General features: G+C 57.3%; 1 protein-coding gene across 1 annotated transcript in view; it reads left to right on the top strand.

Annotated features, from left to right (window-relative positions):
* NOL4L (nucleolar protein 4 like) overlaps window positions 1–17,242 on the top strand; it is a 102,897-nt gene that overhangs the window by 64,570 nt on the left and 21,085 nt on the right. The window contains exon 5 of the mRNA XM_006154744.3: window positions 7,853–7,994. Coding sequence (XP_006154806.1) covers window positions 7,853–7,994 — 142 coding nt within the window. The remainder of the gene's footprint in view (window positions 1–7,852; window positions 7,995–17,242) is intronic.

The following is a 17,242-nucleotide window of genomic DNA, read 5'->3' as shown; positions in this document are numbered from 1 at the left end:
GGTTAAGTTGGATTTACACCTCCGCCCGCTACTCTCCGCCCTCCACCTAGTTCCTCAAGGGCTGGACACTTTGGCGGAGAGGGGGTGGACGCTGCAATCCGCATTTTTATTCCAGCCGCTCGGGCTCAAAAGTGACCCTACTCCCACCCGGAGCTGTGCTTGCTGGAGTCCGGTCGCCCCTGCCAGCAGTCCCTACCCGGCCGCGCTTCCCGGGGAAAGGTCTCATTAAGCCTCGCTAATTAGCATTATTCCTGGGGAAAGGTTAAGGTTAGACCGTCCTTTTCCTATTCGGGAGGCCCACCCCCCTCTCCATCCCCTTTTCCCTCCCCCTTCCCAAGAGCACAAAAGCACAAGAAGAAAGTGTGAAGAGGCGCGGATCAATGGAGAAGCCACAAAACCATTAATTCAAATGGAACCTCCCCCCACCCCCAAAACATTGATTTTTCTTTCTGTCTGCTCTGAGGGGAGATGAATAACCTCCTGATTTCACCTGAAACGGTGTTTGGACTCTGTGATTTCCTCCTCTTTCTGAGAAGGATTGTGGCTTGAAATAGATTCTCCCTTGAGATAAAGCCCTACTTATCCCAGAATCAGCTGGAAACCCCAGCCTGCCCCCCCCACACACACACACCTAGGGGGGAGTGTAGGGGGAGGTGTTTGGGAGCTCCCCTACTCTCTTGGAGGGAGCCATCTGTGTGATGAGTCCAGATCCCTTGTCTTGACCCTGAAACACCCCAGCTTTGGGAGCAGTGAGTGGGGGTGGGGAGGGGAAGGCCTATTTATGGCTGGGGCCCAGTGGTAGTTTAGCCCCCAAGTAGTAAATTACCCCTCGGTTGGAAGGCCATCAGGTCCGAAATGTGTCCTTGAATAATATAAGGCTCCTGGGCTTGTTTCATAAAGTGGGGTTTTTAAGACAACACCACCTTTGACACCCACTGCCCCAATGGCTGAGTGACACCACCCCATTCAGCACCTTCCTGCCAAACAGTAGGAACTGAGCACTTACCCCAGGGCCTTCCTCCCAGCTGGGAAGGCGACTTTGGGGAACTTCTCCTGTGGCCTTGGCTACCCTGGGGCGATGTGGAACCGGACTGCCCCTGAGTTGCTCAAGAACTTTTTTGTCTTTTCTGGGTCCTTTTCTTGGAAGGACTGTCCTGCAGGGGATTAGCTCAGGGTGGCGCCCCTCCAGCCCTCCTTCTGGCTGGAAGAAGCCTGTCTGCTGAAGATCATCTCTTGCCTTCCTTTTAAAGAAACCCCCGTTGATGGCAGGGGCTGGGGGGTATCAGTGAGGCCCTCGTGGTGAGGAATGCTGGGAAAACAGCCAGTTGCCTTTGCTTAGGAACAAAAGCCCATTTTACACTCGATACACTAGTGGGAAGGTGTCGAAAATGTCCACTCCCTGCATCCAGGCGTCCATTACGGCAAGGACAACAGCATCCACATGTATATGTACATTTCTGACAAGCACTGTGTGTGAGAGTGTGTGTGTGTGTGTGTGTGTGTGCGCGCGCGCGCGCGTGCATGAGAGAGAGTGAGAGAGAGAGGGAGGGAGGGAGGGAGGGAGGGGGTAGGGAGAGAGAGAATACCTAAAGTGTGCTAGGTGATTGGCTGTGTCTCAGCCCTCCCGCCTCACATTTCCCAGAAGGGCTTGTGCTTGTGAGGCTACTGAGCAGAGGAGGCCTTTAGCAGGAAGGAGTGGAATTGTGCAGGGAGTGTCCCCTCAAGGCTGGCTTCACTCCCTGGTGGCCAGGTAGGCCTGGGGTGTTGCATGAAGCAACCTCCTGGAACCTCCCCACAGCCCCCAGGAGCTGTGACCCAGACCACCCTCATATTTCAATCTGAGCAGCCCCTTCCCAACAGGGATTTGAACCCTTGTTGCTTTAGATCCTGGAGGTTTCTCATGTGCCATTAATAAGCCATCTGATGAACTGAAGTGGTTAAGTTGGGGTCAAATGCGGTTCAGTACCTCCTTGGCATGCTCAGAAGGCTGTGTGTGTAATGCTCGCTGACATGGAGACAAGGGGGGAATCGCCTCGTCCTGAAGGATTTCCAGAGCCTAGAAGGGGCCCTCAGGTGCTCTGAAGGAGGTGTTCACCAGTGAGCCCAGAGCTGCTCCACTTTCTGCATCTGGGTGCTGGCCTGCCAGGGCTGGAGCTGGTGCTGGAGCCTCTGCCTGAGCCTGGTGTTCTCCCAACAGGAGATTTGACCCCACAAACCTGGGGGCTGTGCAGAGGAGGTCTGTTTCCTGCCTGGCCCAGAAACATCCATCCCCTGCACATCCCCGCCTTCCCCCCCCTCCCCTGCACATCCCCGCCTTCCCCGCCCGCCCCATAACACACACCCAGGGATCCTGGTCAGAGCTTATGGCTTACAATCGCACTAAATTCTCAGCAAATCCTCCTCCTTTTCTTTCTCAAGCAAGTGGTAGAGATAGAGTTACAGCTCCGAGGAAAGGCCTGGAAAATACTTTGTGAGGCACGCCCCAGGATCCTGGGTCCTGGAGGATGCAAATGGCTCGACTTCAGAGGCACCAGGAACCCAGTTCCAGAGAAATTGACCCCAGTTGTAAAATAATCAGGTTACTGATAGCACCTGCCCCTGGTTACACGCCATGGAGAGCAGCCCATTTCCACCATTTTCCTTCTGCTCTCCCGTTTTCTCCTCCTCCTGGGCTGGGCAGGGGTTGGTGCTAGTTGCCTGCAGAGGAGGAAGGGCCTCAGAAGCTGGGTGGAGAGAAATTGAACCTGCCCGTGAATTTTGGACTAAAGATAAGAGCAAGGAGGGTTTGCTCAGCTCCTCTGCCTCTGCCCCGAGGCAGGGCTCCCAGGTTGGGGTGTGTCCCAGGGGCTGATTGGTGTTCCCTGCTTGCCACCCAACTCTTGAGTTCCTTTTTCAGAAGGGCAGCTGGCCCTGTCACCCTGTAACTCACAATGGGTGAGGCCCTTTGTGCCAAATAAATGATGGACTTTTACTGCCAGGTGGGTAAGGTCTCAGGCTTCAGGGTGTCTGAGGGCAGAGGCTGGAGGAAGCGTGGGCAGCTGGCTGGTTGATCACATGAGGTCCAGAGACAGGGGACCAGAAGCGACGGATTATACTCACTGTTGTATTTTCTTTTCTTCCTTAAATAATTATTTAATTTTATTTATTATTATTATTATTATTTTATTTTTAAATTTGACCAGAAAGAGACAGAGAGAGGGAAAATGAGAAAGCAAGCTGCCAGATCCAGGACTCGAACAGTGGTCGGTCATGGGGGAGTCCAGCACTTCAACCACCACGTCACCTCCCCACTGTTGTATTTTGTAATGAAAGTTTTATTGAAGTTTGTTAACAGAAAGACTAGGAGAGATTAGTAGCCCAAATTCTCTTGCGATTCCAGAAGGAAAATGAAAGTGGCACCTAGCTTGTGACCTGTGGGCAGCAGGGGAACACCCTGGGTCCCTGTGCAGGCCGCAGGCCTCAGCACTCCAACCTGCACATGCTGCCTTCTGCAGGTCCCTTGGGACTTGGGTGTATTCAGTTGATGGGTTCTGACTGTGTGTGCTAGTAATTGCCAGGGTAATTAGCCTGCTTCTACAGCCGTGGCTGGAGTGTAGTGGGTGACTGGAGTTCTAGTCCGCCTCTCTACCGGGGTGAGGGCTGAGGGCTTTACTGCTTTAGGCGGGTTGCAGAGGGAGCTCGGAAAAGCTGCTTTTCCAGATCAGCCATGTTGAAAGTGTGCACATCTGACCGAAACTTTTTTTTTTTTCCATTAAAGTTAAGCTTAATAGACTTGATTTCTCACTTTAAGAAAATTGCTACAGAAGCCAGGGTGTCAAAATCTTAGATAGAACCACTTCTCATAAAACTGGGGTTTGTGTGGCATAACCCTGGGGGCTATGGGAAATCTCACTGGGAGAAGCTGTTTCTGGGTCCCTGAGGAGAGAGCAATCATCATTAGGTCACTGGGCAGGGGACCCCACAGTGCCCCGTTCTCCCCTTTGGCACGCACAAGCAGGTACATTTCGCTGGTCCCTGGAGCTAAAGGCCTGAGGGAAGGAACCTACCTTAGTCATTGGTCCCTAGCCAACACAGCATCTAGCAGATGTTCAATAAATGTGTGTCAGTTCATTGAAGAGAGAGAGTGTGTGTGTGTGTCTAGGTGTAAATGTAGCTTCATCATCCATGAGTTCCCTTTGGGGCTCGTCTAGAGAATCTGGTCCTTTGAGCTCTGTGATATAGCTCTGGGCACAGACTGCCTGGGTTCCGGCCCCAGCTCTGCCACTGGCTCTGAGGTCCTGGGCTGTGCCAGGCATCCATGGGACAGTTACCAGATCTGGAGATAGGCCTGACACGGGGGCCTGCCTATGGGGCCTTGACGACAAAACCTCATAAAAACCCTTGTCCTGAAGCCCCGTGGGTGCAGACACGATGCTTCTCATTATCAGGTGGTTTGGGTGTCAGTGTAAAACATAGTCACCTCCTCCCAGTGCTGCCTGTCAGGGCAGGGGGGCGGGGTATTTGGTAGATGGTTAAGTGTCTGAGCAAAGAAGCCTCGGCTGTGGGTGGCTGGCAGCCTAGGAGAGAGACTTTGCAAGGCAGCGTGCCACTGCCAGCCCAGCAGCCAGGGTCCAGGTTTTCATATGGCCTCCATTCAAGAACTGTGCGCCATGGGACCAGAGTCCTTAATTGTCACATTAATGCAGCGTCCTCATTAAACGCCAACATCATGCCAGGCAACCCCGTCAATTCAACAAGTCTCAGAGAACATCCAACCTGGTCCTCACTCTAGGCAAGGCCTAAGAGCAGAGACCAACAACTCAGGGACACTACAGCTCAGGGGTACATGCCCACCCTCTGGGGCTGGTGGAAGGTGATTTAAGAAGAGGAACTCTGGGGAATGAATGAGCTGGAGCTGACGGAGACCGAGGGTGTGCGTTTGGAGTTGGGGCTATGGGGCACAGCGGTAGGGTGGGCATTCCAGGGGAGAGGACAATACCTCCCACAGAGGCTTAAAGGCAGGAAGGAGGCCGGCTCTGGGCTTCTGCGATTGCTGATCTGACTCTGCCACTCATTAGCTTGTGACCTTGGGCAGGTGCCTTAGCCTCCTAGAGCCTCGGTTTCCTTATCTGTAGAATGGGGCTAGTAACTGTACCTACCTGGTGGGCCCGCGACCGGGGGAAAAGAGACAAGCCAAGGGGTGCACTTGGCACTCGGTGCACTCTGGCTTCTGTTACTGTTTCAGACTGGGCTGAGTGAGGCCAGAGTGCGGGTGCTTCGATGCTGCTCTAGACACTGTGACTGTCCCTGCCCCTGCTGAGCGCCGTGTCAGTGGAGTGCTCCCTGAGCCTTTCAGCTGACCATGGCAGGCACAGCTCTGCCAGAGTTCTGTGCCACTTGGGAGCCACTCTCATGTGCCTCCCCGGACCCCGCCGCAGCGGCCTTGCTCCATCTCGAAGTCAGTACCGTGACCCCTTGTGGGTGTCCGTGCCTAGAGCCCTCGCATGCAGACCCCCACACAGTTCCTGCCTTGCCCTCTGCTCGGATAGCCCCAACCTCTGGCAAACGCAGCCCTGCAGGTTACTCTGCCCCCTTCGTCTACTTTGTGGCCCTCACGACCACTGAGGTGGTATGTTTTTCTGTGTATTGACCATTCCCTCCCCGGCTGGGTGGGTGCCAGGAAGGCCAGGACTCTGTTTTGTTCACGGCAGGACTTCCCAGCCTTAGAAAAGTGCTCACCCATAGTAGATGTTTAATACATGTTGCTGAATGTACGGCCGGGGAGTCTGGGGGTGACGGTGCTTCCAGCTGTTAGAAAGAGTACCCGGTCTTTCAAGTTGTGTTTCGGCAGTGCCAAGTGTCTTCCGACCTCAGCCGTGACTTTGGGTCATATTCTGACCAGGGCATTCCCTGGGCAGCCAGGAAGGAGCAAGGGACTCGGGAAGAAGCTGTGTTCCCGGTTCCCAGAGCACATATGGGAGGGCTGCCTGGGAAGGTGGAGAGCCACTTGCCCCCCTGGCCTCGTGCTAGCCTCCTAGGGACCTCCCTGCCCCACTCCTCCTTTCGCTGTCTCTCTCTCTGGTTGTATCAGGTTAGCTACCGCAGGGGAGTTCTGTTGTCCCCTGTACCCTTTGTGCAGAGAGCCCTGTGAACACGTGTGTGTGTCCCTCCGGGTGTGAGAACACGCTAAGGGCGAAGCAGAGGTTCTCACTATTAAGGCTGTGGGTGGATGAGCGATTGTGGCACAGGCAGCATCTGGGCGGAGGACAGGGCCGGGGCCGTGTGTGTGTGTGTGTGTGTGTGTGTGTGTGTGTGTGTGCAGAGAGGTTTTTAGTGTGTGTGCGTTCACCAGAGAGAGAGAGACAGAGACAGTGAGAGGGAAAGTGAGAAATCATACCCCTAGCAAGGATGGCCATGCCCCAATCCCTTCTCCTCCATTTTCCTCCCAGAATCTTGGGCACGCACATGCCTAGCATGATTTTCAAACCACTGGGTTCGGTACTCAAAATGTGTTTGGCCATGGGAGTCTAGCGACTGACCGCCATGCCATCTGTTGGCCCGTTTAGGTTTTATAATATATGCAGGAGGGCCCCTGTGTGTGTGCAGAGAGGGGAGAGGAGAGGGCTTGGGGGCCCTGGGGGTGTCTCATGAGGACCCCTGAGTGTCGTGGGCCCGCCCAGTCTCTGGATCCAGCCTCAGAGGGTCCACACTCTTGCACAGAAGCTGTAAATTCCAGGAAACTCCCTCGCAGGGCTGTGGGGGAGGGAGGCGAGGCTAATCCCCGGCTCCCAGCACTTGGAGGAGCAGATGTGCCTGCCTTGGGGACAGCAGCGAAGAAAGTTCAAACCAAAGTGTGTTTGCTCACAATAAAAGAGACGTCTGTGCGGGGCCCTGAAGGGGAGGCTTGGGGGTGCTCTGCCCGAGGTTCTTTCTGGGGGCCCATAGAGTACATTGTCTTGCTGGGGAGAGGGGGGAAGCCAGAACCCAGGGTATGGGGGCTGCGGGTCATCTTTCTTGCGTTTTATAGCCAGCTCCCAAACACAGTTTCTTGCTACTCCTGAAAGAGGCCTGGCTAGAAAGAGGTGGGGTCCCTTCCCACTGGATTGAAGGGGCCCCGCCCTGGGGGTTCCCGGATGACTGGCCAAGGGCTCACTGCAGCCAGCAGCAGGAGAGAAGAGGCAGGCGTGGTCCTCTGCAGAGGGCCATCCGGCTGTATGGAAGGCCCTGGTGGCCCCCCAGGCCCTTGAGCCGAACCCTCTTGGCGGTGGGATCCGAACCCTGGCCGGCCCCACCCCCTTCCTTCTCTGCACTTCTGGGGCTGGCCTTTCCAGCTCTGGAAGCCGCCCAAGAGCATATCTTTGAAGCACAGCAAAGGTTAGGAAGGAGGAAGACAGAAATGTCCCCTGGGCCGGGGGAGTGGGAGAGAGGAATTCCATGCATGCTCCATGGGAGCCGGCGGCGGCCTGGTGTGGGGGGGAGCAGTGAGCTTGGCCTCTGCTGTGCCCAGCAGGTCCCGCTACTTCTCTCTGCCTGGCTCTGTGCAAGGGAGCCCTCTTCCCGGGCCACAGGCGGAGCAGTGGCCCTTTTTTACAGCGCCTGCTTCAACCTTGGCTCACAAGGGTAAGAGCCAGGCCCTGCAATCCGCCCTACAGGATGCGAGACCTCGTAATTGTCTTCAATTACAGACAGCGCGGGCTCATCCCCAGCTTCCGACAGGAACCAGAGCCCAGGCCACTTCCACGGGGGCTGGGGGAGCGCTGCCTGGCCCTTCTGTGGCCTCTGGGGCACTTACAGATTGTCAGGACCCGTGGGCTGCCTGGGCCTAATGAGAGCCCGCCCCTGTTGAACACCCGCCTTCTCTGTCTCCGCTCAGGATGAGACCTCTGTGAGCAGCGAAGACTTTGATATGAACGACTCCACATGGATGTCAGCTGACCCACACCTGGCCTCCAGCCTGAGTCCCAGCCAGGACGGGAGGATGCGGAGCCCACAGAACCTCCACAGCCAAGAGGATGGTGAGTGCCCTTGGAGCCACGGTGGGGGCGGTCCTGGGCCCACACGGGCCTGGGTGTCCTGGGATGAGAGGCGTGGGGAGACCCCTCAGTGGTGAAATCTGGGCAAGGCCTCTGGGGGTGGTTTGGGCCAGGCTTACAGTCACCCCTGCTGTCCTCGGTATCTTTGTGGGCCCCACTGTCCCTAGCGCTGTCCAGGGAGAGCAAGTGGTCCCCCCAAGATGAATGGGTGAAGCCCACGGTCGGGCAGCCTGGGGCAGCGGCGTGTCTGCTTGCCGGCGCTGATGCTCCTGGGCTCGTGGCTGCAGTTTCAAAGTTCTCACGGTCTGGGTCTGGGAAGGTGAATGGTGTGTCTGACCCAGAGCAGTCCAGCTGCCCCACAGAGAAAACAAGAGGTGCATTTCTGTGGCTCAGACGTAAGGTGGCAGGGCTAGGTCACCTGGTGGTGACCAGGCAATGGATCCGTCCACACGTGTACCACCAACCCATGGGACGAGACGTGGCTGGAAGACATCCAGACTCTTCCCCGCCCCTGGCCTCCCTTGGAAGCAGAGGCCTCTTTCTGGAGGTTAGAAGTCAGATGGCAGAGCTCCCAGGGGGAGCCCCAGAGCTCTGGGCTGCGGCATCTGCCTCTGCTGCACAGAACTGTGGGCATCGGGTGGCACCTGTGGTCAAAACGTCCTGTGTGCTTTGATTTCTAGGAAGGAGGTGCTTGAGGCTGGGGGACCAGCCAAGGAGGGGTCGAAGGTTGGGGCCTGGAATGTGTAAGGGAGGCACAGGGTTAAAAAGGGGTGTATGTTAACTCTGTGAAACGGGTTGGCCTTAAAGAGTAAATACGGGTAGGAGCCTTGCAGTTTGGGTCAAAGTTCGTCTCCATGGCAGAACCAGAGCGCCTGCCTCCGCCTGCCTCCCGCCTGCCTTCTCAGGCCTGAATCCGGCTTTGTCTGGGAGGAGACCCAGCCCGGAGGCAGCCGGAGTGTCTGGGCCAGGGGCTGGGGAGCCCTGGAAGTGCTTATGCGAGGAGTGGGGTGCCAGGCTGCTGGGAACGAAGAGGCTTTTGTGCCTCAGCGCCTCGTGAGGTTAGCACGACCCCTCGTGCTGCGAGCTTCCCAGACTAGGACTGCCTCCCCCTGCGTTCCCACGGCGGTGCTCTGGGGCCTCCGGGGCCAGGCCTGCCCGGCCGCAGTCCACCTCCTCTGAACTGATCAAGGCCATGTGCCACCAGCACTCAATGAGGGCCTTTGGAAATGCCATCCTGAGACCGCTTTTTAAAAAAACCCAATGTTCTAAGACTGAATGGCGGCCACGTTCTCCCTACTCATTTCCAAAAAGTCTTGTGTTTTATTCCTCACAACCACCTTTGGGAGCATGATCATTGTGGGGGACATCTCCTGGGGAGAATGAGAGATTTGGGGCCTTCAAGATCAGGCAACAGAAGGTGGTCTCTGTGGGGCCACTGGGCTTGGCTTCTGTTGCCTGAGTACCTGGAAGTTGGCTGGTCACGAAGACAGGGCTGAGAGACCAAGGGACCAGAGGTCTCAGTGGCTTGGTCACAGGAGCTCAGTGCAGAGACTGGCCAAGGGGAGTTACACACCCTGTAGGGCCCTGCCTGGCCATGGACACAGGGCTGAGGCCGGCTGGCCTATTGAAGGGACAAGTGTGTTTATCAGGGTGGGTAGCCAGAGCTGGGGACAGGGAGGATGGTGTTGACTGTGGTACCACCAACTAACTCATCAGAAGCTGTGGGTGGAGGCTGCGGACCCATGTGCTGGCCTGAGGCCACCATGGACCCAATGTAGGGGCCATGGGCTTTAAGGAAGCCCAGACGGCTAGTCTGGTCCCTGCTGCCTTCTGGTCCCTCAGATCTTTTGGTGACTGCTCTGTCTGTCCAGAGCAGTGGGTTCTCAAAAGGCTTTTGGCTGGGCATGGCCTAGAGTCCTTGTCCACCCCCCAGCAGGACATAGCCCGCGTCCCTCTCCGAAGTACCTTATGTGCACAAACAGTCCAAGATCCACTCCCAGGAGTGAGTCACGGGAGACTGTCAAGGGCTTTAGGATCTCCTGGTCCCCGTTGTTAGTGAAGGACTGGGGTGGGGACAGGCTAAGCAGCTGGCTCAGAGGAACCCTGCCCACCACACCCACCCCCTGGTCTGTCTCCACTCCTTGCCACCCCTCGCCCCACCAACTCCCAAGTGGGCTGAGCGTGTGGCCTCGGGCCCTCTGCCCCTCCACAGACCCAACAAGTCAGAAAAATGGGTGTGTGAGGCCCCACGTGAACCCTGAAAGGTGGGTCCTGTGCCAGCCTTGGCCTCTGTTTGGCCCCTGGGACTCTAATTTCCTGCCTGGCCACTCTAGCTAGGGACTTGCTGGAGGTCGTTGCCTGAAAGGATGACTGAATGTTTATATTCATTGAGACCTACCCCCGTGGTACCATCCGGGGGAGGCACAGGCCCACCCCTTTATGGGAAAGTTGGGTACTTTGATACTCCAGCTGAGCCACCTTGGGTCTCTTTCCTTAGCTAGAAAAGTGCTGGGACTCCCCGACTGTGCGGGTGGCATATCCCACCCCCGCCAGCCTGCGATGCCACCCAGAAGCAATTTCAAGAAGCAAGGCAGATTGATACCTATTGGTGGGTTTGCTGAGCACAAGGGTGGCTTGTGAGCACCCCAAATACTCCAGGGCAGTGCCCTCTGAGGTTCCAGACAGGTTCTTAGAGAAACACTCTGTCCCACAGCTGGCTATGCATGTGGAGAGAAGGTACCTGGGACAATCCCACCCTTGAGACTTTGTCCAGAGACACTGTGGTCTGGCGTGGCCTTAGAGCTGAACAGCACATCAGTGCGGAATTACGCCCCGTCTGTGGGACGGTCTGTTCAATGTCTGTCTCCCCCTTGTACTACCAGCACCCTGAGAGCCAGGACCCCAGCACTGAGCTCAGGGCCTGGCTTTGCACACGCACTGGGGGAGTGTTTGTTGAAGGAACAAGTGAGCGGATGAAAACTCAATGAGAGGGACCAGCAGTTAGTGTAATGGCTATGTTGCTGGATTCCCATGTAGTCAACCGCCGTTTGGGTCCCAGACCCGAAGGCTTAAACTCATGCCGGGCGCGTGTGTGGGCGTGCCCAAGATCCCGAGAGGAGAATGGAGAAGGGATTGCGGCGTGGCCATCACCCTTGGGGGGTGATTTCTCGCTTTCTGTCTCTCTGTCTCTTTCTGGCGAGCGCACATGCCCTATAGCAAAAACCTCTCCTAAAAAAAAAGTGAATGAGAGGCTGGCCATGGGGGCACGTGCTGGCAGATGCTGCTGCTCTACATCTGAGGCCACGTAGAGGCCTAGGTGTGGTTCTGGCCCACCCGAAAAGCTGAGTGTGTGGTACATGCCTGGAGGCCCAGCTATTCAAGGGGCAGAGAGGCAGGGGATCTGGACATGGGGAGATCTCGTCCTGAAAGAGAAAGTGAACGAGTGCATGCAGGCTGCAGGTGAGCTGGGGGCTTCCTGCAGCCGAGTCTTTGCCTGGGCTTAGGGTCCGGCCTGGCAGTCATGGCCGCTCTCTCCATGTCCCCTTGATGTGCTCCCTTAGGCTTCTTACTCTGCCCCTTCCTGAGCGGAAAATGTGAGGCCTGGCCTCCAGAAGGGATGCGTGGGGGCGGGGAGCGGACATTACTCACCTCGCAGGCAGACAGGAAGCCAGCGCCTGGGAGAGCAGAGGGTCCTGCTCACACCAGCCCCGGCTTCTGCCTTCTTCAGGATGGGCAGTTGGGGGGTGCTGGCAGAAGACACATCAGTGCTGGGGCATTTTGAGACCACTTGTGTGTGCCCCTCAGGGGAGACTGCTTCTCTAGCCCGGGCCTCTGGAGCCCAGTGGACCTCGGTGGTCCCTCTCTCCAAGCACTGGCATCAGTACTTCTGGCCTTCAGATCAGAAGGTCTGGGCTTCCTGAGACTGGACCCTGGCACTGAGGGTCCTTTGGCTCTTTCAGAGGCTCTTCATCAGACTTGTTATGCAGATATTGAGCACCACCCCTCCCCACCCTTTGTCTCCAAGGAGTCTGGTTTGGCGGAAGAGGGACAGGCGCAGGGAATGAGGGATCCCAGCCTTCAGCTTCCTATGGGCGGGAGCTGGCTTCATAGACATGTATCTGTGGTTCTTCTTATTTCCCAAGTGCTACGTTCACTGTAGAAACTTAGAAGACATTAAGGAGCAAAAAGAGAAAAAAAAAATTAAGAATACCAATGTTTGGGGGTCGTATTTTCTTAGATTTTATATGTTTATAACCAAAGCTTCGTTCTCTGTTTACAAAGGGGTGGGGGGAGCGCATAGTGCAGGAGGCCCCCTTTCCTACCTCTGTCCCCGTCACTGATGGGGATGACCAGAGGTCATCCAGGCTGCCCAGCACCTAGCAGCCCTGTTCCTGAGCCCCGTGTGTGCCCGGCCATGGCCCTGTGAGCTCACAGCCATGTTGTCTCGAGGGGGAAGTAACTTGCCCAGACTAGAAGGAAGTGGAGCTCTCCAAAGCCAGTGTTTGGGCCCCTCCTGTGCAGGGACACCTTGGACCCTGTTTTTTGTTACTCTTAGAAGGGCCACAGTGAGTCCCCTGTCCTGGGCTTTATTCCTAGCTCCGAATGGGGTAGGGGACCCTCACGTGGCTGTTGTGAGTCTGTCTGTGGAGATGGGACCAGGCAAAGGCTTTCTAAAGAGGTGGAGGCAAAGGCAGAGGCCAGGCAGAGTGTGGCTTTTGGGAAGAAGGGGCCCAAGGCAGCCTCGTGTCTGCAGGAGGCTGGGAAGGGAGGAAGATGGAATATGCGGGTGGGGGTGGGGCTCCTGGGGGTTTCCCAGCCAAGAGAGCCTGTTGTGAGACTGTCTGTGGAGATGGGACCAGGCAAAGGCTTTCTAAAGAGGTGGAGGCAAAGGCAGAGGCCAGGCAGAGTGTGGCTTTTGGGAAGAAGGGGCCCAAGGCAGCCTCGTGTCTGCAGGAGGCTGGGAAGGGAGGAAGATGGAATATGCGGGTGGGGGTGGGGCTCCTGGGGGTTTCCCAGCCAAGAGAGCCTGAGCCAAGAGGCCTGCAAGGGTTCCAGGACGGTGACAAGGGATCGGGCCACCTCTGTGGGCTTGGCTTCCTGTAGGTGGGTGCCCACGTTGTAACAGGCTCCTGACCCGGTCCTGGCCTGCCCTGTCCTGTCTCAGCACAGTGGCCTGAACAAGTCGCCGGCCCTCTCTGACTCAGCACTGTGGCCTGAACAAGTCGCCGGCCCTCTCTGAGCCTCGCCTTCTGTCTGGCACAGCCTGGGTGGCTGTGATCACCATGTAGGAAGGCCAAGGCTGCCTGCCCCTACTACTGCCCCGGGTGTGTCCCTCCACCACCCAGAAATGCACACTGGGTGGCGGGCCAGTCCCTGGGGAGCAGGTGTGTGGCCACCCATCACCCAGGACTTGGTATTTACAGCAGTGCTGCCTCTCCTCCCCTCACCTCCCCTAGTGCCCATCTCCTCGTCTCTGCAGGTGGACCTGCAGGGAGGTGTGGAAGGTATGTGCAGGTCTGGCATGGCGGCCCTGACCCAGCTCACATCATGCCTCTGCTCTCCTCCTCTCCCGGGACAGTGGGATGGTCATCTTGCACCCACCTTCTGGGCCATCGAGCACTGGGTCATGTGTGGATGGTGTGGAGGCTCCTAGGTGGCCAGGCTGGTACCACGTTTGGGGTCCAATGATGTGCATAAGCTGAGGGGCTGTGGGGAGCCAGGATCCTCTCTTAAAAACTTAGGGAACCTCTTCCTCACCCCTTCCAGCTTCTCTGGACCTTTCCCTAGACCCACACGGCCCAGCCCTGCCCTCCTCTGTTTGCCAAGTCTGAAGGGTATGGGGCAGCCCTGGCCAAGCCTTCCTCAGGCTCACAGTTCATGCTCCTGGCCCTGCTTTCGGGCCCTGGAATCTTGCCTCTTTTGGAAAGAGAGTGGCCAGGAGGCTCTTGGTGGCAGGTAGGCCTGAGCACTCAGGGCTTGTCTTTGCAGCCCTGAGTCCCCGTCCCCACTCCCCACCCACACGTGCCAGGGCTCCCCACCCTGTGCTCCTTAAGACCCTGCTTCTTGATCTGGCACCCCTCATCGCATGCCCAGCTCCTGCACTGGCGGGTAGTTAAGCAGGCAGCTGCAGAGAGCACCACTGTCAGAGGAGCAGCTGCATCTGTGTGCCAGCCACAGAGCTGGGCACGCGGTGAGCATGCCAGCCATGGAGCTGGGCATGCCACAAGTGTGCTGGCCACAGACCTGGGCACGCGGTGAGTGTGCCAGCCACAGAGTTGGGCACGCGGTGAGCATGCCAGCCATGGAGCTGGGCATGCCACAAGTGTGCTGGCCACAGACCTGGGCACGCGGTGAGTGTGCCCAGCAAGAGCTGGGAGCTGCTGTGCGAGAAACAGCAGGAGGTCTGGTGGCCAGTGGAGAAAGGACAAGCAGGAGTTTCGGCAAGGCCACTGGGGCTCAGGGACAGTCACATCATCCCTGTGCCTTGGCCACTCCTAGTGTTTCCTTCCCATGTCCCTCCCCTCCAGGGGCCCCAGAGCTCCACGGGGCCGATCTCACACTAGGGTGTGTGCCCCGGCTGCTGTCCTCTGGGGAGCAGACAGAGGCCTCTTCAGCACAGCCCCTAGGATGGCCTCTGAGGGCCTTTTCCTGACCCTCAGTGGGCTTGTAGCCTGTCCTGCTCTCCCTGCACCGGCGACCTTGGCACTGCCCTTCGCCCTGACCCGACTAATCTGAGGGGAGGCTGGAAACCGGTCCTGGGCCTCATTCTCTGCCTATAGATCCCTGTCCTAGAGCAAGAGCTAGCTCCTGTTCACAGCTCCAAATGTGCACACCGGATGGAGAGGCCCTGGCCTCCCGGCCTCCCCTCCCCCCGGGGGCAGAGCGCTGGGGCCTGAGCCCTCGCAGGGATTGGCCGCGGGCCACACCGGCGGGCCGGGTCACAGGAAGGCGTCCATCCCCAGCTGGGCTGCAGGCGGCACAGACAATGCTGGGCTGTGCTGGGCCCGGCCCGCCGCAGGGCAAGAGAGGTTGGGAGACAGCACCGAGCGATCCCTTTATCCCAGGAGCAGGCAGGGCCTGCACAGCCCTGGCCTTGTCCTGCAATTGGGACTTGGGCCCCACAGGCCTGCAGATGCCTGGTGAGGACACCAAAGTAGGACAAGCTCAGGGACCTGAGGAGGTGAGGTTCACCTGCCAAGAACAGGGAGGGGCCCCAACCCTGCCCCTCCCCCAACACACACACACCAGGGCCTTGGGGCCATCAGCAGCTCAGAGCCCCTGTCCCTTGCAGCTTCCTCTCGGGCCAGGATGCAGACAGCGCCCTGTCCTGACTGAAGCCAGCCCTGCTGGGCGGGAGAGGACAGGGGGCTGCAGCACTGGTACCGCTGCCCTGAGCCTGTCATGGTCTGCCCTCTGTGGAACCAGGAAGTGACCAGGGCCACGTTGGCGTCATCACCCTGACCTAAGGACTGGGATGCACCGAACTCAGACCAGCTTCCGGGAGGGCTAGAAGAGGGCCTGCCGGGGGCCCACAGACACCACCCGCTCATAGGCTCTGGGGCTAGGGCCCTGCCCCGTGAATCACTCACACATGGTGCCTGGAGTGGCTCTGTTTGCTCTTTGAACACATGACTTGTTGGGGGGAGGGCAGTGGGCATCTGGGCTAGAGCTTTGCACACTGAATTGGCATGTATTTCCCGCTACACATGCTTGGCCTCAAGGGTGGCTCTAGGGAGGATGACGGGCCTGGGAGTTCGTGGACCCAGGCAGTCTGCTGGGCGCGATTGGCCATTGTGTGTTGGGGAAGTCCAGGAAGCAGGGTAGGCTGTGGGGGCAGGTTGCCCACAGTCCAGATGGGCAAACTGAGGCCACAGAGGAGTTGGCCTTGGAGATCGCCGGAAGGCCCGGGAGTACACACTGGTCAGGAGGTACCTTGGGGAGCCCGTCTGGGTGTTTCCATACACTCTTTTTTTTAAAGGATTATTTTACTTAATTTATGCATTTATTTATTTATTTTAACTAGAGAAACACAGAGAGAGAGAGAGAGAGAGAGTGAGAAAGCAAGCCACCAGGTCCAGGACTCGACCCACAGTCGGCCATGTGGGAGTCCAGTACTCTTAGCCACCATGCTTCCTGCCGACCCCATGCTTCCACACACTGTTGGTGACAGGCTGGTGACTTCCTCGTGGCACTCTCCGGTTCCTCACCGGTGGTTGCCACAAGGGGTGGTCATGCAAATCAGGCGTGAGTTATACCCATTATCTGACACGTGCGACTGGCAAAAGGTCGTATCTGTCCCCAGGGCCCTGCCACTCAGGCCGCTTGTCCTAAAATCCGAATTCTCATCTGCAGTTTGGACCCTTCTCCAGGGTCCCTGCAAAGACCTCCCCTCAGTTGTAGGGGAAATCTCGGTCTTCACTGTCACACAGTGTCACAGACAGTGGCTGGCCCCGATGCTGACTGAGGTGTGCTGTGCTTCTCATCCACCCTGGCTTTAGTGACTCGGTAGAAAGAGAAAGGCAAGAGACCTCGTTTTTAGTAGAGTACCGATTACTTGTTGAAATGCCGGCATTTTAGGTACATTGGATACATTTAGATAAAAGAATTTGTTAAGATTAATTTCATGTTTCTTTTTACTTTCTAAAAATATGGCTCCTAGAAACTTGCAGTTTACATATGACAGGCCTTCAAAAAGTCCACGGGAAATGCATATTCTGAAAGAACTATGCATGGATTTTTTTTTTTTCACCAAAACAAACTCAACCTTTTCACTTTCCCGTGACCTTGTTGACTTCCCTTCACCAGTGGCTCGTGTTCTGTTTCGATCGGGCAGTACTACCCCAGACTCCCAGGCCCCAGGTGTTGGCACCTGCCTAAGGAACAAGCCGCCAAAGGCCCAGCGGGAGTGTCTGCTGCCAGGGCTCCAAGGTGTGCGTGGGGACCGGGCGAGTGCCGTGGAGTAGAGGTGCTGGTTGGAGTCCAGGTGGGACACACGGACTACCCGCCTCCTTGCCAGAGCCGGCTCAGGCTAGGCTGACTGACCACAGGGACGAAGGGGGTGCTCAGGAGGGGTAGCAGGGCAGGCAGCAGGGCCCGAGAGCCAGACGGAGAATGTAGGCCTCACCTGGGGGAGCAGGCACCCGGTGTGACCGCAGCACCCGGGATGGTGGGATCCCAGTGTCTCCCATTTGACCCCCCCCCAGGCCCCTCCCACCTTGCCTTCCTGGAGG

Source organism: Tupaia chinensis, unplaced genomic scaffold (genome assembly GCF_000334495.1).
Source record: "Tupaia chinensis unplaced genomic scaffold, TupChi_1.0 Scaffold000418_1, whole genome shotgun sequence".
Lineage (NCBI taxonomy): Eukaryota > Metazoa > Chordata > Mammalia > Scandentia > Tupaiidae > Tupaia > Tupaia belangeri.
This window is presented reverse-complemented; position numbering and strand designations above follow the sequence as displayed.